Source organism: Topomyia yanbarensis, chromosome 3, assembly GCF_030247195.1.
Source record: "Topomyia yanbarensis strain Yona2022 chromosome 3, ASM3024719v1, whole genome shotgun sequence".
Taxonomy (NCBI): Eukaryota; Metazoa; Arthropoda; class Insecta; order Diptera; family Culicidae; genus Topomyia; species Topomyia yanbarensis.
This window is the reverse complement of record NC_080672.1, coordinates 416,347,508-416,373,784: the sequence shown is the minus strand read 5'-3', so window position 1 is coordinate 416,373,784 and position 26,277 is coordinate 416,347,508. Positions and strand designations below refer to the sequence as shown.

Here is a 26,277-nt window from a genome sequence, read left to right as displayed (position 1 = left end):
AGAGGGTGCCTAACTTTTTAATGCACTATGGGTCACAGGGGCGGTTTTTTGGTACAAAAATCAATATCTTCCAAACCGTTCATTTTAGAGAAATTATGTCTGAGCGAATATTTGTGGGAATAAAATTGGCTTTCTTTTAAAGTAAAATGTAACTAGGGTGGTCCTCTCGAATATTCTTTTCGATAAAATAATTTTCCGAACGAAATGGTATAGCAAGGTACTTACTTCAGCAAAGTTGTAGAAAAATGTTTTTCAAGTAACATTTTCAAATGCATCAAAGTTATAGCACTATCGGTTTTCATGTTATAATTATTTTTATTCTTTAACTTAGGGTGTTTCTGAAAAAGTCAGTTTTTTAACTATAACTTTTTAAGTAGTTAGTCTATCTTTATACTCTCTATGAAGCAATTTTAGTACTTTTCATTGCGAATATTTTTGCTGAAGAATGTGAATCGATATCATTTTTCGTTATCGAGTTACGATCATTTTTTTAAATAAAAATGATAGTTTTCAATGACCTCTAACTCAGAAGGTTGCAAAAAGTAGCAGCTAAATTTGTACTCTTTCGAAAATGCATCAAAAATACTATCAAATATCTCGAAATCAACTTTTGCTTTTTTGTCCTTTGATGTCATATATAAACAACAACACCGCGAGTCGTGACAGTTTAATTGGTATCAATCCCATTCATGTATCGAATCGCAGTAGCCGACGACTGCTTTGATGAACGCGTGTAGTGCTTTGTATTATTAGTTTCGTTAAAATGGATAAAAGAAAATCATTCGATCTCTGGAAAGTGACCAAAGGTGAAAATAGAAATAAAATAAAGGCTGGGTTTGAGAAAATTATGAGATCATTTGATGTGAAAGAAAATGAAAAAAAGAATTTCGCTCGGAATGCAAAAGCTGTAGCAATTAAAACATGTAAAAGGTTTGATCAATTTAGACAGTCATCAAATTGAGACGAAAGTGCTCGATAAAAATTCGAAATATTTTGAGAAGCTGTTAACAGTTCCAAAAAAATGCACTTCCTCCTAAACCAGCATTCACAGAAATTCGTCGCTTACTCAGAACAGAATGAAGGGTAATCCTTAATTCATTCGCTTTTTAAAGTAACATGCCCTACATTTTATACTGTTTATATAATGTTCAAAATTATAGGCCGTCCAAAAAATCGAGTGCATGAATTGGGCTTGAAAAGGAAAAGGAAACTTAATCTTTGGGAAAAGAAACCCGATTCAGATAACTATAGCGACGACGATGCTGATGATGTTGATGATTGTGATTATAATAATTATGATGATGTCGATTATAATAAAATAGATATGTAGAATAGTAAAATAAACATCTGCCTGAGCCTAACGTTTTCAATATTTGTGTACATATATTTGACAAGCTCAAAAAATCATTTAAAAACTCGACTTTTTGATCTAGTAAAGCAGGTGCTAAATGGCGATGACCAGGCCCTTAACCCATTCATGCCCATGTTGTTTGTGGACAACAACGTTTTTAAACAGCTATAACTTTTGATTGAGGCGAGATTTGCTCACAATAACAAGTAAGGCTCATTAATGTGATTATTGCCTTTAATTTGAGTATTAACAGTTACAAGGATCAGCTCTAGAACTGAAGTTATTGCAATTAGTCTGATTGGATTCCGATGGAGCAGTGCTGCCAGGGACAGTTTACGTTGACGACGGAAAATGATTTTTTCATATATCTTCGTTATGGTACAATATTATTGAAAACTGATAAAACTTATCAATTTAGACTGTCGTTGGCTACGTTTTCTACGTAATTGGACTATTGTAATTATTCTAGGAGAATTGCATTGAACATAACAAGGTAAAAATTGACCAGCTTCTAGCACTGCCATGAAAGCACGTATCTTTATGAAAATAGGCTTTTCGTGTTTCTTGACCCAACCGTTTTCAAGGAAAAATAGCTTTGAAACTCTACATGCACTAGAAAAAAGTTGGGCATGAAAGGGTTAAAACCAGCCGTAAGCTGATGTCATTTGATCATAATGTTGATGTCAACATTTTTCGCTGAAGGATAAAAAAGCAAAAGTTGATTTTGAGATACTTTATAGTATTTTTGATGCAATTTCGAAAAAATTCAAATTTAGCTGCTACTTTTTGCAACCTTCTGAGTTAGAGGTCATTGAAAACTATCATTTTTATTTAAAAAAATTATCGTAACTCGATAACGAAAAATGATATCGATTCACATTCTTCAGCAAAAATATGCGCAATGAAAAGTACTAAAATTGCTTCATAGAGAGTATTAAGATACACTAACTACTTAAAAGGTTATAGTTAAAAAACTGACTTTTTCAGAAACACCCTAAGTTAAAGAATAAAAATAATTATAACATGAAAACCGATAGTGCTATAACTTGGATGCATTTGAAAATGTTACTTGAAAAACATTTTTCTACAACTTTGCTGAAGTAAGTACCTTGCTATACCATTTCGTTCGGAAAATAATTTATCGAAAAGAATGTTCGAGAGGACCACCCTAGTTACATTTTACTTTAAAAGAAAGCCAATTTTTTCCCGCAAATATTCTCTCAGACATAATTTCTCTAAAATGAACGGTTTGGAAGATATTGATTTTTGTACCAAAAAACCGCCCCTGTGACCCATAGTGTAATGGAGGGAGATAGAGCGAAGGTGTCTTCTAGAAAAAATGTAGAATAGACTTTTTGTAATAATACTTCTGAATTTGTGGGTGTTCTCCATGGAAATTGTCGAAAATCTCATACAAACTCCAAGCACGTTGACCCGGTAGCTAGACTTGTTCGATTTGGCTTAAATTTGGAGCAGATACTCCTGGTGGGACTAGGAATCGACTCAGGGGTGGGCCGATGGCGATCATCTTTTTCTGTCACTCTAGTGGTCACTGATTCAAGTTGGTCGTACGTGTTGGGTAGTTGGGTGAGCGAGTTGGTTGGTTTAAGGACCTTTTTCTCTGGTGAGTGAAGATGTGAAGTTACTTTTGATATACAGGATTGCTTTGCACACTTTAGTTTTTCAATATTTTTCAACAGAAGCACTATTTTAAGTTTTCTTATGGTTTTGGCGTTTGTGGGGCCATATCTTTAAACCACGTTATATATGTTGTTTGTCAATTTTCATTACCACTGTTTATCAAAACATAACAAAAACTTCACGGATCGATAAAAGTGATTGAAGGCTCGTAATATAAGACTGGTTGACAAAGTAAAACATCCCAAGTGTACGGTGACCACAAATTGTTTTTTTTTAACGTTGAAGCAAAATGATGGAAAATGACGTTTTCTGTTTGTCAGGATCGGTTTTATGAGCATTTGAAGATGTCAGTGCCTTCAAAAAAGTTGTTTCTAATATCATTCCCAAAAACTTTACCGAAGTTTTGAGTTAATTCTTCATAATTATTTCCAGGAGGATTACACAGAAATATTATTTTTTCGACGGATGTGCTGTATGATGTTGTAAAATTTCTTCGAAGACACTAAACCTCAAAAGATGACGGTTGTGAAATGGTTTGATCTGGACCTTTAAAAACTTAGATGCGCATTTATTTCAGTATTCTTGACTTGAAAAGTGCGTAACTTGAGAACATGACCTTGTACACTAATTGCGCCATCAATTTAACTCTCAAATGTATGACATAAATAGTTAGTCAATTACTTCTCTTTTAATATTTCGTGAGATTTGCTACCTTTGTAATTGAAAAAAAAACTTCAAATACCCTTAAAAACTGATTCTGACGTACTAAAGATACCTTTGACAGGACTAGTGCGCGATTGGAATGACACTAACAGATAAATGGTAAAAATTGAGCTGTCGAGTCTTTACTCAAAGATTCAGCGTCATTAAAATTAAAAATCGAAATTATGGTCAGATTTTTATATTGCTGCTTATACGACTGGTAATTTTTTTATTGTTTCGAGTTTTAGAAGTTTTAACCTTATGGTCATTCTTTTCGGGTTAGTAACATCTCTCTAGAAAAATCTCTAATCCTATGTGCGGGTTGGTGAGCTGTGTTCAAGGCAATCGATTTACCAACTACTCTAGATTCGTCTCTATCCGTTAATTAACTGTTTTTTCAAACCTAACAGAAATTGTATGAATGCATACTGGCACATCAGATTGCTCGGGATACAAAACAAGTCTCTCGCAAGTCGCAGTGCACCGCAGCAGCTGAGCGTGAGAGCCGATGCACCGCGTGTCGGCTGATGAAGACGATGATGGTAGGTAGGTAACGACCGCGAAAGAGACAGCGAGCAAACAAAATCCTCCCTCGCATGGGCGAGTGGATGGATGTGAACGCTGCTGGTGGATTCCGCTGGTTGCTGCGATGCGACCGCGTCAACGACGGACGATGCGAAGTGTGAATTAATTGACGCGGCTACTTGTTGGATTGAGTGCATGGTCGGCCAGCACTGCTTTTCAGTGCTGGTCATTCTGTCAACGTGCGAGGCTGGATCCGAACGGGGGTTCCTATCCTATCCATCGGTAGACCGAGTCATCAGTCTCCGCGGCTGTCTTGTCTTGGCGGGAACGATTCGTTTATCAACCGTCGTCTTGCGAAGAACCGAGCTCAGTCAACGGATGGTCGTGATCGCGGGTGGAAGCAAGAATCGCTAAACCGGAAGTGATACGAATTTGAACTATTCCGCACACCAGCGAGTTGTCGGGAAATAGTTCGATAAGTGCACACGCGAGGAAGCTTCGTTGTCTGCGGCACTCTGTAAAGAGAATTGCCAATGAGGTGAAAATTGTGCTGGTCAGTGTCCGTGTGTGGTGTCTTCAGGAAAGAAAAAGGGTGGGTGGGAAAAAAGCCACATTTTTGCGTGCTAGCCTCCAAATAAGTGAAAGTGAAAAGTCGGCCGGCATTGGAACGTCGACGTCGGCGGCCAGATGGTTTGTTCGCGACTGTGGCTGCAGCGGTTTGATTCGCGATCGGACTTGAAATCGTGACCGCGGGTTGAAAATTGGTTTCTTTATTGATTTCGAAGTGCCTTCCCGGTTGGTCCGGCATCCGAGTGTTGGTCAATTTAATTGCTACGAAGGGCTTGCGGACACGGTGCAGGGTAATTATCGGAAATTGCGGTTCCGATGTATAGTCGAATGGGATCGGTTGCCTGAAGTGTACGTTTGCTAGGTTATGCAACTTTTTTGCTGAGCTGCGAGGAATTTTTCGCTTTGTTCAGGATTTATGTTTAGTTTTATACACGAGTTCGATTTGCTCTATTTTTATCGAAATTCAATACATTTTTGCCTTTCTCGCATTTTTATTTTTCTTTCCGTTCGTTTTGCTGAAGCCTTTTTATATTATATATCAAATGTCATTTCTTGTGAAAATTCCTTCGATCACTCACCGCTTCCAGAAATTCAACGAAGACTTTTTAGGAAATGGCAGCAGGCTTAGAGCCGGTCTACGTTCAATCCACAACCACATTGTATACCGCTTAACTGATCTAATTGAAGTAACTCGAGTGTCAAGATCAAGAATCGGCTGCATCCGGTGCGCGAACAAACCAATCTCGTCTCCGATGAGGGCGTTCGTTTTTCGACGCTAGAATAATTCGGTCTGTTTCGTTTTTTTTAACAGCCCTATTCTTCATTTTGTTTGTATTCGAATGAATGAGCCGAATGACGACTGATGTTTCTCCGGTGACTATAAAGAATAATTCATCAATCCAATTACTGTGATAACTAACCGTGCGAGGCAAGCTGAATTTAGTGAGAAGTCAATTTGGAGGAAAAAAAAACCTGCTTTGACAGCCGTTCGTTGATTGAACGACGCGGGTCGAATCGCTGAAGCTGGTTAGCTAGCCGGTAGGAAAAGCCAAATCGAGTGGAAAGCAGCAGCAGAAAAATGGCAGCAGAGATGAGCAAACGACGACCGGTCAGGAGTGGCAATTTTATGCTAATAGCATCAATTGTGATATTATCAGGTAATTTTTCAATTTAGCACCGACGAATTGTGGATTGGATTTGCAAACGATTTACGATTCTTTACGACTGGGATATTGATGACTGATTTATGAATCGTTTATCGTTTAGGATTACGTGATTTTTTAGCACGTCGCCGTGGGTTAATGGGATCGAATCATTTTTAGTTAAAATATTCACGTATGAGAAAATCGCATAGTTCCGACTATCTCAGTTCCCACTCTTTTCGTTAGCTGTGTTGACATTTTCATTACCAATAATAGTTTTATTGTTTATTGTAGAATCTTCACTTTCCAACGTTGACTTTGTCAAGTTTGTCATACAAGGACTGAATTTATGGCGATTTTGCAAAAACTTATTTGTCTTGAATAATTCGAATTATTTCTTCAAACGCAGTACTACGACTTTGTTTTCAATATAAATGTGTGAGGAATAGTGATAAAATTTGGATAAAATTTACAATTTAAGACAGAAACTAATTTAAAATTTCTCGCCAAGTTGAACATTTTCGAGGGGTGGTCCGGATCCCCAAGAACCTTCCCCCTAAATCTAGGCTTTTCGCGTTATTAGTTCCTTCCGTGGTACCCGCCAAACCCATTGAATTCAGTATGGATTCCAGTTCAAAGGAAACAGCCGATTCCGACTCAATCGGTTGATGCATTTGACGTGGAATCCATGCTGAACCCACTCAGAATTCCGAACTGGTTCCGGAATGGTTTGACTGGATAGAGGTATAATAATGTCAGTGATTTTGAAATGTCTATGTGAGCCGCTGTCGAGTGATCTGGTTGGAATGATACATGAGACTTGGATTTCCTAGAAGCCTTGGAAATTCCTTGTTTTATCTCCAATTGCTAAGGCTTAGTGTCAGAGCTTCCTCTGGCGGCCTCTCAAGAAAAATTTAAACCTTTACAAGTAATCTTATCAGCCTATAGTTTTGGGAGTAGTAAAAGATGTCCCCACATGGAGATAATCCGAGTCACACTCCTGAGTCTTGATTTCTTGAGCGTTTTTTCAAAAAGACATATTTACAATGAATGACTCTCATTGTGTACTTTCTCTTCTGTTAATAATTCGGTCGCTTTATCATTTATTCCTCAACTCTTTGCATAGTATGCTATTCAAAACCACTGTCTTTCGATCTGTACTGTAAGATAAGTGGAAAGTGTTATAGTGACGCCGTATAAATCGAGAGAGAAAGTAAACAAAGAGAGAGTTGCAGATATGTCGTTTTGAATAAAACCTCTAGATTTGTCACTAATGATTTGTGGCCGTGAGTGGCGTAGCTCTTTTCAGTATTTCTGTAAATATTAGGAGCGTTTTTAAGGGAATGCTTCACATCCCTCGGCCGCTTTTTGTATGCGGTGAATGGTTATGTGAACTCTTTTGCCAAAGGCTACCTGACACGAATTTTGAGAGGACACACCATTTTGTCCCGTCCAGTGCAATTGCCATTCAAAATCTTTGCTCACCTGAGTATGTGGTCCTTGAAATAACCAACCCCGTGCTTCAGTAGATCCACGCATGACAAATTCGAATCGGTAACTACACCATCGATCTTAACTTTGTGAGCGGGCATGTGGACGTGGTAGTTCTTCATAAAAGACAGAATATCACAATTGTGAACTTGGTTGGGCAAAATATCTGTCGCCGCTAAATGTTTTAGCGTCAGTTCTTTCAAAAGCTTCAGGATACTTAGTGGATTATCTTTGATCCGAAGAAGGTCAGATATGGTTCGACCGAGTACAATGTGTATGCTTTTAAACTGATATGATATGCATAAGTTAGATATGCATAAGTTTTCGATGATTTACCATTACAAAAATCACGATATGATACAAAATCATACATTTCTAAGACTTTTTACATCAAAAAGAAATTAAAAACTGCCTATCCGAATTTCAATGTTTTCCAAGTCCCATAAAGGCTATAAAAAAATCGAGGTGACACTAGATCTTGACGTTGTATGATCATCTAAACCATTTTGCATCAAAACTACGAATTCGATTTTTGAATATTCGAAGAGTTCTTAGTGTTTTTGCATGAGTAAAAATGTTTGTTCTTTGACCACTAAGCCCGACCCCATATCTGATTGAGCTGAAATTTTGCATTGAGACTGTTTCCGATGTGTCTGATTATAAAATTCGATGGTAACTTGTTTTCCCCATACATGCTATTGTCACCTTAATATGCAGTGTCCTGAATAGATGCTACCATGAAATGCGCGGCAGTCAAAACATGAACGAACTTCAGTCGATTTTTTTAGAAATCTGGTCTTTTCGATATATAAGTTTCCAATTATCGGAAATAAATACAATAGTTGGTAAAGGGTTAAACAACAGAGGCGGGTCAGAATTCCCCAAAAATTGTGAGCTCAGTAAACTGATTTACATATACAGTTTTTCGGAACAGTCTTCCGTCCGTCGCCTTTAAATACCTAGGGTCTACTGATTTTCCAAAGTATCCCGAAAAATGTTCCTTCCATCGCCTTCAAACACCGAACTTCGAATGATATTAGAGACAAATCTGCAGCGAACTTATATTAAAAATTTCACATAACTATAGTGTTCTGTTGGTGTTCCATACTGATGACTGTGCCCGGAATAGGCTAAAAAAATCATTCATTCATTCATTACATTGTCTTACAGATACTTAACTTCATATTCATCGCGGCATATTCGCTGATAATGCTGCTAGCGTAGACAAATGGCTCAAGGGGCCCAAAACTGAGACTCTGCCAAGGGCGTCAGAAGACCACTCTACGTCTTTAACATATTACTGTACATTTTCAAATTTAGGAGGTACCCTATGAATTGATAAATTTCCACTCATCGTCATCATCATCGTCGTTGTCGAACTATCATGACATCATCTGAATCATGACCGATTTTTGGATGTCCAGGTTATTCGATCTCCGACCGCCACTGTACAGCTTACTGGTCTTTGAACACTCGAGTGCATGCGGGGTCTTCCTTGAAGTTGCATTCTGTTCCAGGTTCTCTACTGAGTATTCATTTAGTTGGTCTCTTTTCTGGCATTCGCGCTACATTCCCAGCCTACTTTAGTTTGTCGTATGTAATCAAATATCGGATGTTGGCATGTTTGTATACTTGATACAGTTGAACTAACATGCGCTCTGTTCTGTTTTCCATTTCGGACTGTACCGCTGAATGTTGAACGCACTATTCTCCTTTTAAATCCATCGACTACTCGATGTTGTGCTTCCTATCCACCGCCCATGCCTCATGGCCACACTGGGAAGTAGAGAGAAACAGAGATTTGTATAAAGCACGTTTTGTGCACTTCGGTAGGATAGAGGACTTTACAGCCACATCACACCTTTTACCTCGTGCCTAACATCGCTATCGCATGGCACTAGTGTTCCAAGGTATAGAAATACAGCAACAATCTCGTATCGTAAAAATGGTAAAAAGTTAATAGTCAATCCAAGGAGTTAGTCGCTTACAGGGGCGGATCCAGGAAATTTTTTTGGGAGGGGTCTGAAATTTCGATTTCAAAATGAACATTGTGCAATTCGTAATACGTAATAACCTTATTTACTGAATATCAGTTTAGTTGGACAAATTTGGGTTGGAATGATTTTGAGATTGAAACTTATATAAAAAATTGAAACTAATTTGAAATCTCTCATCAAGTGAAAAAATTTCGGAGGTGATCCGCCATTGGTCGCTTAGCACAAATCGAGTTGCGCTGGCAAACAAACAGCGTGATAGCCTGTGCCACGATGTGGCATGGTGTTCAGTAAAACAAAAACACGGGTTACTGTGGTCATTTAGTCACACTCTGTTGACTGTTTTCTAGTTTACAGAAGTGTGCCTCAATGTGCCACACATGTTATAACGAGTGAAATGATTGTGTATTACTGTATTCTTATATCGTGTTTTCGTTGCTAATATAGTGTGTATGGCACATTGTTCTAAGCGACTCATTCCTTGAGTCAATCTGTTTCTCGCGGCCTTTCTTTTAATAGGCAAAAGCCACTTCCACTGCTCTGCGATCAACGTCAATGATGTCGATATCGTCAGTGAAGCCAACCAACTTGTGAGATCTCGTGATGATGGTTTCATTCTTATGCACATCAGACCTTCGAGTACTACGTTGAATAGCTGTGAGAGTGCATCGTTTCAATCTACCTAACGTCACAAATGAGTTAGATGTTCTACCATTATTTTGAAGTTTGATTTTGATCCATTCATTCTATAGTTTTGATGGGAATCATTACATTGAACCATACGACACCTTGAACGCCAACAAACAGATGATGCGTCCACAAATAGTTTTCTTGGAATTTATCCAGAATTCTCAAAATCCACTTTGGTATTTGCTGACAAAGAATTCAGTCAATGTTCGAATTTGTGGCCTTTCTGGAAGGTAGGTCATATATGCCTAGCGAACAAATCCGAGGGTATTTCGTATCGTAATATCGATGACGAAGCACTAGAAAGCAGGCGTATTGTGCGCCGACGATTGGCATGATCCTCACAAGTTCGTAACCTTCCCCGGCTTTTCGCAGGTGTAATCGACGTGGTTGTTGAAGCTTAGTTTTGAAGACTGTTTACTGTTTTTTTGCTGTTTACAACTAACTTGCTTTTTACACTACGTATAGGAAGGATACTTTATGCCCAAATGATCCAAACGCCAAAAATGGCTCGCGAATTTTTTTCGGAACAGCAACGGTTGAATTGAATTTAAAAAAAAACGCTTTTAATCCACCTAACAGTGTGATGAGACATTTCTTATAACTCTTATCACTCTCTTCGGATATTATATCGTTTGAGAACATTTAGAACTTGATGCTTCGCGATGTTTTTGATAACACATACTACATGGGATAGTGGCAGGACTCAGAGAAATGCTCAAATCAGCATAGGACAACATCAGTGCTAGAAATCTCAAACCAAATCAACGGGAAAGCGAAAAAATGACCCATAAAATAAAGTATCTAAATTGTGGTGGGAAAACTGAATTTTCCTAAAGGGGTTATATATTGCACTGAGCCAAAAAAATTGAATTTATTTTTTGAATCGATTTGATGTTTATACTTTACTCAAATTTCCAACGCGACTGAGAACTAAGAAAACAACGCTTTTTCTTGAAAAGGGCGATACTAGCAGTGATACCATTCAAGGAAAATCAACAGTGAATATTTCCAGACTTGGTTTTATTTCCTATTTAAGAACTATTGTGTTTTTTACATCCTAGATTGCATGATTCAGTGATCGAAACCCAAAACTTCATGAAGTATTTGAAATTATTAAATTAAAATTTGTTTTTGCTATTCAAATTGACAAAATGATAGTATCGCCCTTAGGTTTTTTTATAATAACTACCGTTCCACACCACCGATTTCGTCCGTGTTTTTTCAATAGCGATCATTGTTACTATTTACAGCTGGTATCAGCTTGATAATCCTAAAAAAATACGAAAATAACAGTTTCGCCTCTAAACTGCTAGCAAAAAAAGTATCGCCCTGTTTGTTTGCATGGAGTGTGGAGGGCGAAACTTTAAATAAACAAACAAAAATACAGTTTCGCCCGTTGTATTTTTTGCTGTAGTTTAAGAAAGCAATATCGTAGAATCAAAATTTTTAGGTTAATTTGTTGCGTTTCAAAGCCCTCATTCGCATGTATGAAAAAAAGCCTTATGTTTACATTTGTAAGTATCGCCCTTTTCGCAAAAAAGCGTTGAAATGAAATCGCAGCTCCTGATATCACGCTATCTCTGAAGTGCATGCGTGCATAGTTTCAAATTTTACTTCGACATCGAATTTTTCTAAAGGTGACTTCCCAGTAGTATCCTTGTTTTGAATTATTATCGCTAATCCTAATACCAAAGAACAAATAAAAACCTCACGAAAACGAACCGTTTGGGAAAATCATCATCATTACTGGAATTTTCATTTTCACGAAACTTTTCGATAAACTTCCGTCGCTTGCGTTAATGCACTGGGTGCACAGTGCTCTGAAAATCTAGCAAAATCGTCTTAGGGCACCAGTGGGTCTAATTCAGAGCTATCTGCGCGGCGAGTTAAATCTGCAAAGAATACCAAAAAAATAATTTCTTTTTCATAATTTTCAGTTCAGCAATTCGAGAAATCGTGCCCACCGCAAGCTATGAAAAATAGACTACGTTGTGAAGTGATGGTCACTATTTATTAAAAAATCACGGTCAAATAAAAAATAAAACTATTAAAAAATTTTAAATAGTTTATAATTTTCACAAACTTATTAGGAAAAATTGCTTTCCTAATATTGTGTAGGAAAAAAGCTGAAAATTTCAGAATTTTCTCTATCTGCAACATATAAACCCTTAAGTATACCAATTAATTGGTATACGAATTGGAATAGGTTCGCCAAATTTTGGAAGAAGTCTATAATCCCTTGAAAACTACTTAAAAATCGTTGTAGTTCGATGCAATAAAAAATTCCCAAAAATGAAATGTACCTATTAATGTAAAACACAGTGAATAATACATACAATAAAGACCCATTTTTATCAGTCTCATGGTGTATTTGACTAAATCGGGCAATTTTTTTTCTTTATAATAAACTGAAGCTGTTAAAATATTCTTCCCGTCCCTTGATGTAGTCTGATAACTATTGCTGATTATGATGAACTTTTTATTTTTGCATACTTCCATTTTCATGATAAGGAAAACATGCACAAGAAAAAATTTACTCGAATTCAGTCTTGTTCGTCTGCTAGAGCCCATCAAACATATGTTCATATTTGGCTGATAAAATCGGGGGTTCAATGTATTATAATAGATATTCAGCATTCGAAGAAGTTTCTTGTAAACGAGTGTAGAACGACTTTGTTTCTACTTGCTTGAAGTCAGCGGCGTAGCCAGAAATTCGGTTTGGTGGGGGTTTGGTGAAAATCGATCATACTGTCCAAACGGCATAATTCCGAAGCCGTAATTTTTGTTTTAAAATTATGCAGAATTAATTTTTCAAAAAATAGTAACAGAGTTCGTGTCTTTAGCGAATTTGTTGAGACTTTATTGTAGTCATGAATATTAACCTGAGAAATTCACCATAAATACTTCTTGGACGATATACCGTCAACATTATTTTATCAAATGACGCGCTGTTTAACGTTTGTAAAACTCATCGAAGATACTAAACCTCCGAAATTGGCGGTTTCAAAATGATGCTATCTTGACCTTAAATTACTGTTTTTAGGCATTTGACTTATACATATAATTGGTCATACAACAAAAATCAAATGCTCATCAAAATCGATCAGAACCTGCTAGAATCGAATGGAAATCGTCTTTTTTCATAAATTTCTCTCTACATTCGGAAAGTGTTATCCTCGATATTAATCATATTACGTTTTCGTCTCAACTCGACGCATTCCCAAAAAAAGCTGTCTTAATCCACCTAGTGGTGCAATTGTGCTTGTCTCATTTGTCCAGACTACGATTCCATGGCTGGTTATGTTCAATACAATGGTGGAAATGAATACTACATGTTCAGTACGATTTGCACATACACACAATGGATCGACAGCCACGATCTTGAGATACTATGTGATACTGAAACATCGCTTGAAACCAGCGGCGGATCATGGAGAAAGATCCGGGAGATCAGGGTTCTGCCGAAAATTTTCAACTTGTTAAGAAATTTTAAACTAGTTTTAATTTTAAAGTAGCAACCCCTCACTGCATACTCCCTCCGGGCCGGTATGATTGACGATTTTAAGAATGATTGCATAACCTTTCTATATGAAAAAGACAAAAATGTACTAAAGTCCAAAAAAGTCAATTTTTGTCAAACATCTCAATGTTTCATGCATTTTAAAGTCATTTGGCATCAAAAATACAAATTTGATTCTGAAAATTTTTCATTTCAGTTTATATGGGAATTTGCTGTGTGATTGCACTCTTCAACTCGTAACTCCGGAACTGGAAGTCCAATCAATAAAAAAAATTCAATAGCAACCGATGGGAAGGTTGTACCTTTCATTTGAGACTAACTTTGTGCAAATCGGTCCAGCCATCTCTGAGAAACAGAGGTCACATTTTTTCCACATACACACATACATACACACAGAGACATTTTCCGATCTCGACGAACTGAGTCGATTGGCATATGACACTCGGCCCTCCGGGTCGGGATTAGATTGACGAATTTCAGAGTGAATGAGAAAGGCAAAAACATTTTTAGCAAATGTTGAAAGTTATGCATTTTTTTGGTGAGCAGTTCTATGTTTCATAGACATTAAATAAATTTTAACTTCGCTTCCTATTAAATAAAGACCCTTATTACAGTACATTTCTACAAAAACGAGCTTAATTTGAAAATAAATATGAGGATTATGATTGATTACAGAACTCTGGAATTTTTTATTGGAATGTTTTCAGACAGGAATTTGATATTGATGCTATTAGACAACTGTGAAATCAAGACCAACAGATCAGTTACATATCAGGAGGACCCCATTCCGACAATTTATCAAAAGTCCTCATGATGTTTACAACAACAGGTTATCAATCTACGGATCAGATAATTGTTACTGTAATATTGAATTAAATCAGTCTGCATCAATAAATTTTCAACTTCAATCCAATATTTTTTTTTGGGTGTTGTGGGGGGGGGGGGATTGTATGGTGTTAAACCCCGAAACCTTCTCTTGGCAACGCCGTTGCTTGGAGTTATTTATTTCACTTTTCATTTTCCGATATGTTTCAGATCGATCCGATGGTTATAAGTTAGAAAAATTGCAGTCAGAAGGTTCGCACAAATGAGCATTTTTGTACTGATAAGTTATCAAGTTCCTTCCAGACAACTTGGAAGTGTTCGGTGATTATTTCTAGCGGTTGTAGATAGAAAAATGAAATACAAAATTCGTTTTATCGAAATAATGTTTAGCTTATTTCAATGGATTATTACTATATTGAACAATAAATAGGCGACAAAGAGTAATCAACAAACAACAAGCCATAACTTTTAAAGTATTCAAAATAGATATTTAAAGTCTTTAGTAAAGTTATTCGCAAAAGGAAGAGCTACAAATTTGCTGAAGATATCATTTCGATATAATCACTTCCAAGAAAATTTGTGAAAATATCTCACTCATAGGGGGATTAATCAGCAAAAACACAATACCAGAAGAAAGGGCATATTACCTCCATTAAATTCTCCGAAGTTACAATTGACCTAAAATAAGCCGTTTTGGCGTTAATAATTACATGTTTTTGGTCATATTTCTGGCAATGGGAAATGATAAAAATCTTTCGTCCGCATTTAATGTTAAATATCTCTTTTGATAATAGTCCGATTTCAACAATCTATAGCTTGTTCGAAAGGTATTCGTTGAAGCTGTCTAAAAACATATAAATTAGTAATCTATATTGTCAATTTCGGCAGATAATTCAAAAAAAACTGCGAAAAACGCCATTTTTACGCATTCAAACATTCATATCTTGGAAACTAAACATCAGAATCAAAAGCAAATTAATAGCGTTCATACTGTTTTTTAGTTCTTTCATTTAAAATTGGCTTGGATAAGATCGGTTCAGCCATTGCTGAGAAACACGAATGAGAATTTGTCCGTTACATGTACACACACACAGACATTGTCCCAAATCGTCGAGCTGAGTCGATTGGTATATAAGACTCGGCCCTCCGGGCCTCGGAGAAAATCTTGAAAGTTTGAGCGAATTCTATACATTTCTTTAATAAGAAATGTAAAACTTGTTTTGATCTACCTAGTGTCAAAATTTCTGCTCGTGTGGGGTCCGCTTAAAGAACGATTTGACATGTTACGTCAGACTTCCGTCCCCGGTACAGCACGTCAACGAAACGGAAATTAGTTGTAGTTTAATGGAGGCCTTCACACACACAACAGTATGGGACGATTTGACGTGCGAAATGTGTAAGCCAGCACACGAGCACCGCATTCAACTTACCTTGACGGCAAAAGAACGGAAGCTTATGTATTGTCTGAATAATGCCTCAACGTATCTATTTAATTTGGGAACCAGAGATACCAAGTATTCCTCCAGTTGACGCAAAATTCACAATATTTTCGATTCGATTCAGTGCCGGTTCAGTATCGATTCGAAATCCAGCTCAAATGCGACAACCGGTTCGGAATTGGTTGTGGCATTTGAACTGGAATTTAAATCAGGATTTCGAACTGAAGGTGAATATATTTAATAGGGGTAAATAAAAAAAAAGTACTACAGTAAACTTTCCCTATCTCGACATTCTCTATCTCGATATTTCTCTATATCCCGATTATTTCGAAAGTGCCTTCAGAATGGCCGTTAAAAATCCTCTGCATGTCGATATTCTCTCTATCTCGATGTACCTAGCTTGAAATTGGCCTGCGATTTTCTATCTTTGTCGATGCGATCTATATTTCTGTCGGGACATCGGAAAATAGCTATACAGCGAAACGGTTTCTCATATAGAAAGGTTACGCAATCACTCTGAAAATTGTCAACCTAATCCCGACCCGGTGGTCCGTGTGTTCAATTTGGGTAAACTTACCTTAAAATAAATTAGCCTCGAAAAGGCTGTTTTTAATTCCCGACTAATCTGATCTGCGAAAGCGTTACTCTTTGCACTGCAACAATATCTTTCCGATAATAAACTATCGTAGCACGAATGAACAACGAAACGTTATACACTTCACTTTCCTAAGCTTCTAGTCTCCTTGAAACTACTTAAACGTGTTGTCTGCTAATTTTCGGTTTCAGCTAATATTGTACTAGCAGAAAAAGATGGGTGGGTAATGTCAGAGACATAACCGGAGTGAAGTAGAATACACTTTAGTTTGTTAATGCGAATGCGAAATTAATTAGCCGTGCTTTGATTGGTGGTTTACTTGTTAGCGCCGCCTTTTTGACGATGAACCACATCTGAGATAGGTAAAACGAATTGTCCATAGGAAAATGTTTTCAGTTTGCATTTGGTCATCGTTGAAATCAGTTCGCTTGTCGCCGGCGACCCGCTTCGTTAGTTCCTGAAAGGAATACTCCCCGTTAGCAGGAGCAAACAAAGGCGCTCTCAAAATTGCCTCCATCGCTAGATGTGTACAGAAGTCGCATTGTTTTTGCAAAGAAACGGCGATATAATATTCACAACAAACAGACCTTATTAGGACCACAAAATCGTTCACAGAAGAATTACAAATGAAATTTCCATTTCGTGCTTTGGAAAATAACTTCCCTCTTATCGGGTTAGTTATTTTCTATAATTATATCCGAAAAATGTGCGATAAAACAAATAAACTGGCCAATTGGACCGAAGCAAGAAAATACCTACAAAAATTTGAATCAGAAAAGTGACCTTGACGGAAAAATGCTTCGATCGTTTTTTGGCAACTGAAGTTGCCGATTTGTGTTCCAACGTCAATTATTTGCACGGTGCTGTACGGAACAAACAGATTTTTGCGCGATTTGTTGGGAAATAATCCAAACAATTGTGTAGTAGAGTCCGTGGAGGATACGATTTGTTACCTTTTGTGTGTAGTCCTAAATAAGTCGATGGCATTACAGGATGTATCAAGGAATAATATGGCTGGCTCACAAAAATAATCGCATTTTTAATGTTATCGTGGTCGTGTCTTGTACACAACCCTTTAATTTTTTCTTTATTCATGCAAATTATACATACGTACAAATCTTATATAAGATTCCTGAATATTTTTCTGACTGATTGGTTTCAACATTGTGTATTTTGGTTAAGTACAATGAAAGTTACAAACTTTCAAAACGCGATCTTCGGTTTTTTGGGCTTCTATTTTGAAACGTTAGTCGTAATCACATTAATAGTTGGCGAAAGAAAAGATTTTCAAATTTTATTCTTTCTAAGGGAATGATAGCGTTGAAAAGGGCTAATTTGTTTGCCGAAGAAAATATTCTCCGGGTGGGAGATTTTTGTTCCAATTGTTCCTGCTTTCTAACACGGAGCTGCACAAATTAATCCACGGAGATGAATCCTAATAATCACCTTCTCTCCCGGTGTTGACATCTAACAAGTGGACTTTCTGAAACCGACTGAAATGACAATTCTTTCTGACCAGTTTTGCGGCTTGGTTCATGAAAATCAGGAACGAGCTTCAGTCAGATGATTTGAAATTGATTTTTTTCGTATGTGTATGCTAACTTACATCCATCAGAAATGAAAATGATGGCTTCTGCTAGTAGGACGTTTCAACACAAACTGATTCATCCACCAGTCGTGTACAGCTCACAAATATTTCTCGGTATTGTACAGCCATCCGTTCGCGTCAAGCAACCAAATACGAATGTTGATAAAAACAAATCTGTAGCGGACCTATATTTAAAACTTTTCATCATTTAAGTGTTCGGTTGCTGCACCATATTGATGGCTCTGACCTAGATGAGCTGAAAATTTTCACCATTTTCGGTAGTTTTTGAAAGATTTTTTAAAACGCAGTATTTTCGGTATTAATGTATGTTATACACACTCCAAATTTTAATACTACATTGCGGAACATATTTCCGATAAAATGCCTTAAACCCCAAATCATTCTATTAGGTATGATGGAAGTTATTAACGTTCAAAATCTGACGCGACTGCCACAGCCGATATTTTGAAACGGGCCCCCCCTATTGAAACGTTAGAAGTATTCTACTTCAAAAAATCAAAATATCGGCGCAACCACGATCAATTAAGATGAAGCGATGCCAAAATCACAACAAAGGTTCGGTTATGTTCGGTTACGTTCAGCATCTGTGTGCGGCTAGAACGTACTATACCGATAGGAGATGGCACGCACACAAGCGTATCGTTCAGCAATCAGCTGACTGATTTTTGCACCACGTGTTTCATTTGTTTTGAAAAATTAAAAGGTACAAATTTCCCAAACGAATCAAAATTCCGCGAAGAAAATCTATTCATCTGCATGTGCTAACATGCCTACATACAGTGATACAATTTCTAAGCATTCTGAGATAATACATTTAAGTTACAAACGATTTTGTCTTGCGCGCCAATGCAATGTTTTGATTTTGACGATGAAATAAAAAGAAGAAGCAGAAACGACGGCAGCCATTTTAGCTGCCACCTTGTGACTCTGTTCAGCATGTCCTTAAGCAGAAATTTGCGATCAAAGAAAATGTATTGGCATTTTACAGGGTGAATCAAAATATGGCAACATTTCAGATTCAGTAAACAGCTCTCTGTTGATTTTTGATCTCTTTTTCTTTGGACCACTATCTACATTCTGCAAGGTTCGTTTTCTGAATGTCTCTTTTGTTTTTTTAATATCGGACATCATAGGACTGTTTGTGACGGATACCGTCACAATGAAGTGCTCAGCTCAGCTTTCTTATGCTTTCTATATGGTTTATATGTTTTGTCATTTTGTGTAGCTTGCTCTTTAGGAATCTTGCATGCATGTTGATCTTGCTTTTAATTTCTGGTTTGAAAACAAACTCTATATGATCCAGTCCAGTCGGATGGATGCATTGCTTACCTCTGTAGAATTTTGAATATCTTTTTTTTGGCATTATTATGGTAAATTTCACGGTTAATTGATATAGTAGGCAAAGCCTGAATACAGACGTAAATTTTTTCGTCGTGAATGAATTTTTCATTAAGGTGAATTACATTAAGGTGAAGATATGTGGAAGCCAGGAACGTACGCTTGTTGCTAGGCATCGAGGCGCTTGTTTACATTGAGAAAAAATGGGAGTTTGCGGACATTTTCCTTCAGTTATCTGCACATTGGCAGAAAATTTGAAGTTTAGTTAGTTAACGATTAAAGTTTCGCGGGTGTTTTTTCAGTGGTGTGTGATTAAAGTGCATTTGAAAAAGTGTTCTGAAAATGAGAAGAAGAAAAATAAAAGTGTTTCGAAAAGAAACCCCAAGTGAAGAGGGATGATATTTTCGCACAAAATAAGAGCTACAGATGAAATTCCGTCAAAAACTCGGGTTGATTGTATAGGAAAATGTTTTAGCTTCCTCAAGTAGCAGTTTCGCGGTACACCGGAAAGGTCGGTGTATTGAAAAACGTATTTTTATATTTGCTCATGTTAGATACATGGTTAGGTAGGCAATAGGGGTGTGTGCGGCGTAGGAGCTATGTTGTGGCTCGCATGTACAATGTCCTTCATTCAGGAGTTTGCGAAAGCCGCAAAGATCTGCGTTATGTGACGGTCATTTGGTTTTGGAAGGAAACACATCGAATCAGGCAAAACTCAGGTTTGATGTTCCGCCAGAGATGAAGCATTCAGTTAAAGCCTGGCAAACGGAAGGAGCTGACTGGACATTGCCGATTGCTGCTTAAATACCGGTGTCGTTCCCCCGATACAATGGGTGCGAATTGTTGGTGATGGGCGGGAGGGGACTTACAAGAGTAGTAAAGTGAAATAAAATTGGTCTTGTGATCACATATAATACAATGAACTTACTTGCATGGAAGAAACTGATGCGAACAAGTTATGTTGTGTGGAGAAACCGACAAAAGAGACAAGTTGATTGCGTATAGTTTTCGGAGCAAAGTGTGATTGGAAAATTCGAGATAGCTACGAAGATGGTGGACAAAAATGTGTGTTGGCGATTTTGTGCGGTCTTGAAGTGAAGTGAAAATACATGAACAATTCGAGATTTTTCGTGCAGAATGGTCATCGACCCGCAGAGTTAGCAGCAGACTTCGCAGTCATGGTGCTTACTGCTGCTTATGTATGGTGAAAGGGGGATCGATACTGCAGTGGTAGCAAGAGGTTGAGATGTGGTAGCAAGATGTGAGACTTGTAAGAAGAGTAGAATGAAGTGAAATTGGTCTTATGATCACAAATGTTGCAACGAAGCTAAATGCATAGCAAAGCTTAATATGAAGAAGAATTGTAGGGTGGAGAAATATAGCAGAAAGTGTAATGTTGTGACTGGCGAGAACGGTGATGCAGAAATAGTCGGTGGTAGTTAAGAGAGGTGGTGGCGCATCTGTTTTTTGAGGAATAATGGATCATCAAGACAGAGCTAATCAAGAAAGTGTGCTGGATCAAGGAAACGGTAGAGAACATTGAATGGTAAAAAGAAATAAGAAAAATCGAGTCACCCAATATGTTAAATATTAAAATTAATATGACAGCATGACACAATTATTACATCATCAATTGAAAAGAGAAGGAACCATCTGAGCTCCCTTTGAAACGTATTGGATGGGGATAGTGGGAATGTCAGCTCCCTAGCATAACAATGCGTGGAAAATGGGCGGGCTCATCCCCCAACCCACTGGAAAATCTCTCTATTTAATGGCTTGCTTCATAATTTGAAATAGAATTTTGTCATTGGAAGGTGAATCTTTATAATGTCTGTGTAATGCGCGTAAGTGTATCAGCTGACGACTCCACCCATTTTCCCTTTGGCTCCTAAGACAGTGACAGGCTGAATGTGACGAGTATGTGAAGCATGAACAATTTATTCTAGAGAGACTATCCATTGCTACTGGTTGTTTCCTTGCTACAATGGGTGGCAAATCATATCATCATATTGTGGTAAACTTCACGGTCTTCAACGGTAACTAGCTTCACGGTTTCAACAACCAACGTCTGCGAAAAACTGTCGAAGGCAATGGACGCAATAAAAAGGATCATGCAAACTTCGGCGGTCCGATAAGCAGCACCAGACGTCTGCAATCTATTGTTTCGTCATCGATACTACGATACGGGGTTCCCGCCTGGGCCAGGGCGCTGAAAACCAAGCGGAAACGCGAAATTCTGAACAGGACGTTCCGGCTGATGGCCGTACGAGTCGCGTGTGCGTACAGAACAATATCGTCGGAAGCAGTATGCATTACCACCGGTTGAATCCCCAGAAGGGAAGGTGGACCTACCAGCTCATTGCAAATCTGTCGCCGGAGGTCAATAGAAATCACGGAGAGGTACCTCCTGACACAACTCCTTTCGGGCCATGGCTGCTACAGGAAATATCTTTATCGGTTCGGGCCCGCAACGTCACCGTTGTACTCGGAGAGTGCAAACCGGCGTACGTGGTCTTCGTCTTCGAATGTCCGTGGTTCGAAGCGACGCGCAGGGAGATGTTTAAAATGGGAGGACCGGACATCAACTCGCATAATGCGTCGAATAACACGCGACGTCAACACGTGGAACGCGGTCGACAGAGTGATAATGCAGATCACAATCGAATTACAGTGGAAATGGCATGATGAACAGCGAGTAACGGGTTCAACAGGGCAATCACCGACGGGAAATTTTACGCCGGAGTAGGCTAAATCCACCGTCGGGGACTATTCGAGTAGAATGCGACAGAGTTCAGGGTATAGATCGGGGCCGACGCCACGCTGCACCCGTAATCGCCGGACCGACCCTAGTACCCTATCGGTTGACCCGATAGAAATATAGCGAAAACCAAAGAAAAATCTGTATCGGGAGAGTTTCTTTCGCCAGAGTATGCAAGATTACTCGCCGGGGTCTAGACTGAGCAGACCGCAACGAGATACCACCAGTTGCGGGTCGTCGGGGCAACTGCGAACCAGACGCCAAACTCCGCCGGAATCACCGAACTGACCTCGGCACCTGGCTGGTCGGTTCGGTTTCGGGAGAACTACTTTCGCCGGGTAACTCTCCGTCGGAATAGGCTAGGTCCATCGCGGTTTTGACTTTTTTGACGTAGGACTACGTCTTTGTTTTCGATATGGGGGTGCACTTTGCAAATTCTACAAAAATGGCATGTAACGAAAAGTGGTACAATTTTAAAAGCCATCTCACGATAAATTTTCAATTTTTTTGCACATATCGCCCCGAAATAGTTCTAAGAAATGATTTCACTAGATAAACCCAAAATTTTTTAATATCATGGCATTAAAAATTTAAATAATGTGCAACCTAGTCAAAATATCGCGCATTTACACATAGAAGATAACGCTTCTCAAGTCCGGCACGACATATTTGTGTACCTAGCGCGCTACGTTTTTATGAATGACGTCATCATCGACTATTTGAAGAACGGATTTGGCTGGACAAACTCAGTTGCCTGTTGAACGGCAGGCGGAGTAGATCACAGCGCTGTGTCTATTCACAGCCAGTGTAAATGAGTGAGAAGTCCGTTACACTGGCTGTGGAGGTACGCTACGCAGTGTCGTTCAAACACGCGACTGAGCTCGTCCAGTACACTTTCAGATACAATTATTCGTACACAAAATCGCTTGTATATTTGAGCTCCATTTGCAAACACGGTTAACATAGTGTCGTTGTCTCTTTCGCTTTACTCATCATCATATCAGCGTTGACACGCACCAAAGCTTCCAAATTTGGAGAAACTTCGTAAATTAGGCTTCAAAATAAACTTAGAAAAATTGGTCAGTACGTTTGACTGCAAAAAAGTTAATCTGAGAAAATAGGGTGAATGGATAAATAAAGGACACATTTTTCACTTAAATTGCTATGGCAAACGAACAAGATGCACCAGGGTTTCCACATTTCGAGAAAAATCGTTGACTAAGCTTTAAAATAAACGCTAAAAATCTGGTGCAGTTTGCTCGAACGAAATAAAAGTTATACTGAAAAAAACAGGCTGAACGTATAAATGTGGGACACACTGTACAACTTGAAACCAACGAAGTGAGGCTGTCCAGCGCAGATTCATACGATATGCGTTTCGTCAGTTGCCTTGGAACGATCCGCTGAACCTGAACCATACGAAGATCGTTGTCGATTATTAGGACTACACACGTTAGGAAATCGTAGACCCGCGTCGTAAATTACCTTCGTGTGTAAGCTTCTTATGGCTGAATATGATGTTCCCGATCTTCAATCACAAATTAACCTCTACGCACCAACCCGTGTCCTTTGTTCTCGAACGCTGCTGCACTCTGAAATGCACAACACTAACTACGCTGCCAACAACCGATATTAGAAATGACCCGTCGCTTCAACGATTATAACGACATCTGCTAATGACTTCGTCATTAGTTCCGCGCGTGCCACTTTAGGTCATTTCTTTTTAGCATAGTTCATTAAGACACAATTATTTAAATACAAATACAAGAGAATGTCGAAATTCGCTCCAAATCCTCTGATTAGGCAGGTGATTTGTAGATGCGCAGAAACGGTTCAACTAATATTCAACTCAACTTTATAATAATTTTCAATTTAAATGATGATACATTAAAGACTATTTTCAGACAAGTGAGGACAACTAATTATTTATCTATTTAAGTATTCAGATTTTTCACAGATCTTATTTTTTTTATGAAACTGATACTTTTTATATCATTAGACAGGATTATTTTTCTCAACAATTATTCTACTAGATCCTTGAAACTATGGCAAAAGACAGACCAGTAATTTTGTTTGTTGACATGTAAAGGGTGTACAAAAAATACTACTGATTTCTCTACAAAGCATAAATAAGAACTATAGCTGTATTAACCTAGATTAAGCAAATATTATATTTGAGCACACGAATCTTACAGGTTTCATTTCGCAATTCATGGGTTTTTGGACAACACAAAAGAGATGTTTCAATGAATTAATTTACTAAACTAGCCGGAATTTTATCTACTATAGAAATGTTCACTAATCGAAAGGAAATCCCCTGATTACTGTTATCTTGCAATTTACGTGAATTTTGTTAAATGTAACCAGAGCTTTAAAAAATTGACACCCCTGTGTGAACTTGAAAGAGAACCGAAATTCAATTCCTGCCCGCCGCGATGAATGAAATGTTTGGTTCGTTTCCCTCGTCATTCACTCTCCCGACATAGCGCATTCGGGTTCGCATATCGTCGCTGTTGTGCTATCTTATGACAAGCGCCATTTAGCACATTTCGAGAAAAACGATTTTTAAAGTTTGAGATTGAATATCTTGAAACTTATAAATGGTAAAAACAATTCAAAGAAGACAATTGATGCATCTATCTACTCTGTATTAACATCTCAAATATTACGAAGATCGGTTGACTATGTTGCGAGTTTTTACTATGAATGTAAACAAAAGTCGCACTCACACGTGTCATAGACGTCTATTAATGACAAAATTTGTATGACGTGTCATAATCGTGCATGGAAAATTTTCCATAGAAAAAAAATCATCAATTTTTAATTTTTATTCATATCTTTGGTTTTATTTGGTCTATAAAGAATTGGTGGGATGCATTTTAATGGAAATGAGTCAGAGAATCTAGAAAAAATAGTTATTTTTGGTTACAGTGTTGCCAAATATGCTATATTTCCAGTTTAACACTTAAACTGTGTTTTTCTCACAACTCGTGAATTTTTCTTTTGAAAATTTTTTTATGCCATTGTGTTCCTCAGACATTTTTACACATAAAAACATCTGAAACTTCAATATAACTTGAGCAAATCCCTAGATACAGTGATTTGAAGCAAAAAAACTCATAATTTCTCATCATGTTTCTCGCTATATCTACGTAACCAAGTAGTATTTCAAAATTTTGAAAACGCCACTTTGTAGAGATTTTTCAGACAAGTAATGTAGCATATCTAACTCAGTTTACCCCAAAATGGCGTTTGTCATAAGATAGCACAACAGCGACGATATGTTCAGTTTCAGAAGCAAACTGAATTTTGTTTCTATGCTAGCTCTGAGAGGGATTATTGAGCGAAAATGCACTAGGCATAGATAACGCATCTCACTAATGCTCGAACTGTTCACATATTAACAAATGAATGCTTTGGTTGGTAAAGGAATTTATATTTCCTCTGCACTGAAACATTCGATTCTGCATGAAATTTCAGTCAGTTGGAAAGTTGAATGACTGAGGCGTTGAATCTGAATATCAGTTTCGATAAGCAGAAATAGTTAACTGATTTTGAAAATTCGAAGCACTGAATGTAACATTGATGACACCACTAGAATTACTCGAAACTATAAATATGGATGAGCTAAATAATTTTAGAATCACACTTGCTTCCGACAAATCAAAGAAAACACATCGCACTTGCTTCTCCTGTGCCGAAGAGACTTTCTTTCAGATTTCAATATTTTTAAATTATTGTAATTTATCCGATTTCTGTGAATTTTCAATTTTTTTTGTCAGCGGCAGTTTTTGGGATGCGAAAATGCTTGCAGTTACACTTTCTAAGACAATTCAAACAATCTGCTCAGTAAATGGTTCGTTTTTAATTAGCTCAAGTTTTTTTACAATCATCATCAAGATTGGAAGAGATGCATGACTTCTTGAAGAAAGCTGTTATGCTTTTTGATTACAGGTTTGCTCTACAAAAAATTTGGAAACAATTTCAATCAATGTTGTTACACCTACCGTTGAATGTTGAATGCCGTTGTATTTGTATTTGTTTATTTTGGGTTTTAACCGTTAGGTCATTCGCCCGTTGAAAATGC

General features: G+C 37.8%; 2 protein-coding genes across 4 annotated transcripts in view; one reads left to right on the top strand and one right to left on the bottom strand.

Annotated features, from left to right (window-relative positions):
- The window catches only part of LOC131689659 (opsin, ultraviolet-sensitive), a 470,582-nt gene that overhangs the window by 346,439 nt on the left and 97,866 nt on the right, over positions 1-26,277 (bottom strand). The window lies entirely within an intron of this gene.
- The window catches only part of LOC131689663 (carbonic anhydrase 7), a 104,474-nt gene continuing 82,626 nt past the window's right edge, over positions 4,430-26,277 (top strand). Inside the window, exons 1-2 of one of the 3 annotated variants that reach the window (XM_058974909.1) lie at positions 4,430-4,757; positions 5,601-5,946. In XM_058974909.1, the coding sequence (XP_058830892.1) occupies positions 5,868-5,946 (79 nt within the window). In that variant the 5' untranslated portion in view covers positions 4,430-4,757; positions 5,601-5,867. Of the gene's footprint in view, positions 4,812-5,600; positions 5,947-26,277 lie in introns of all 3 variants that reach the window. The other 2 variants (XM_058974908.1, XM_058974907.1) reach the window with 2 other exon arrangements.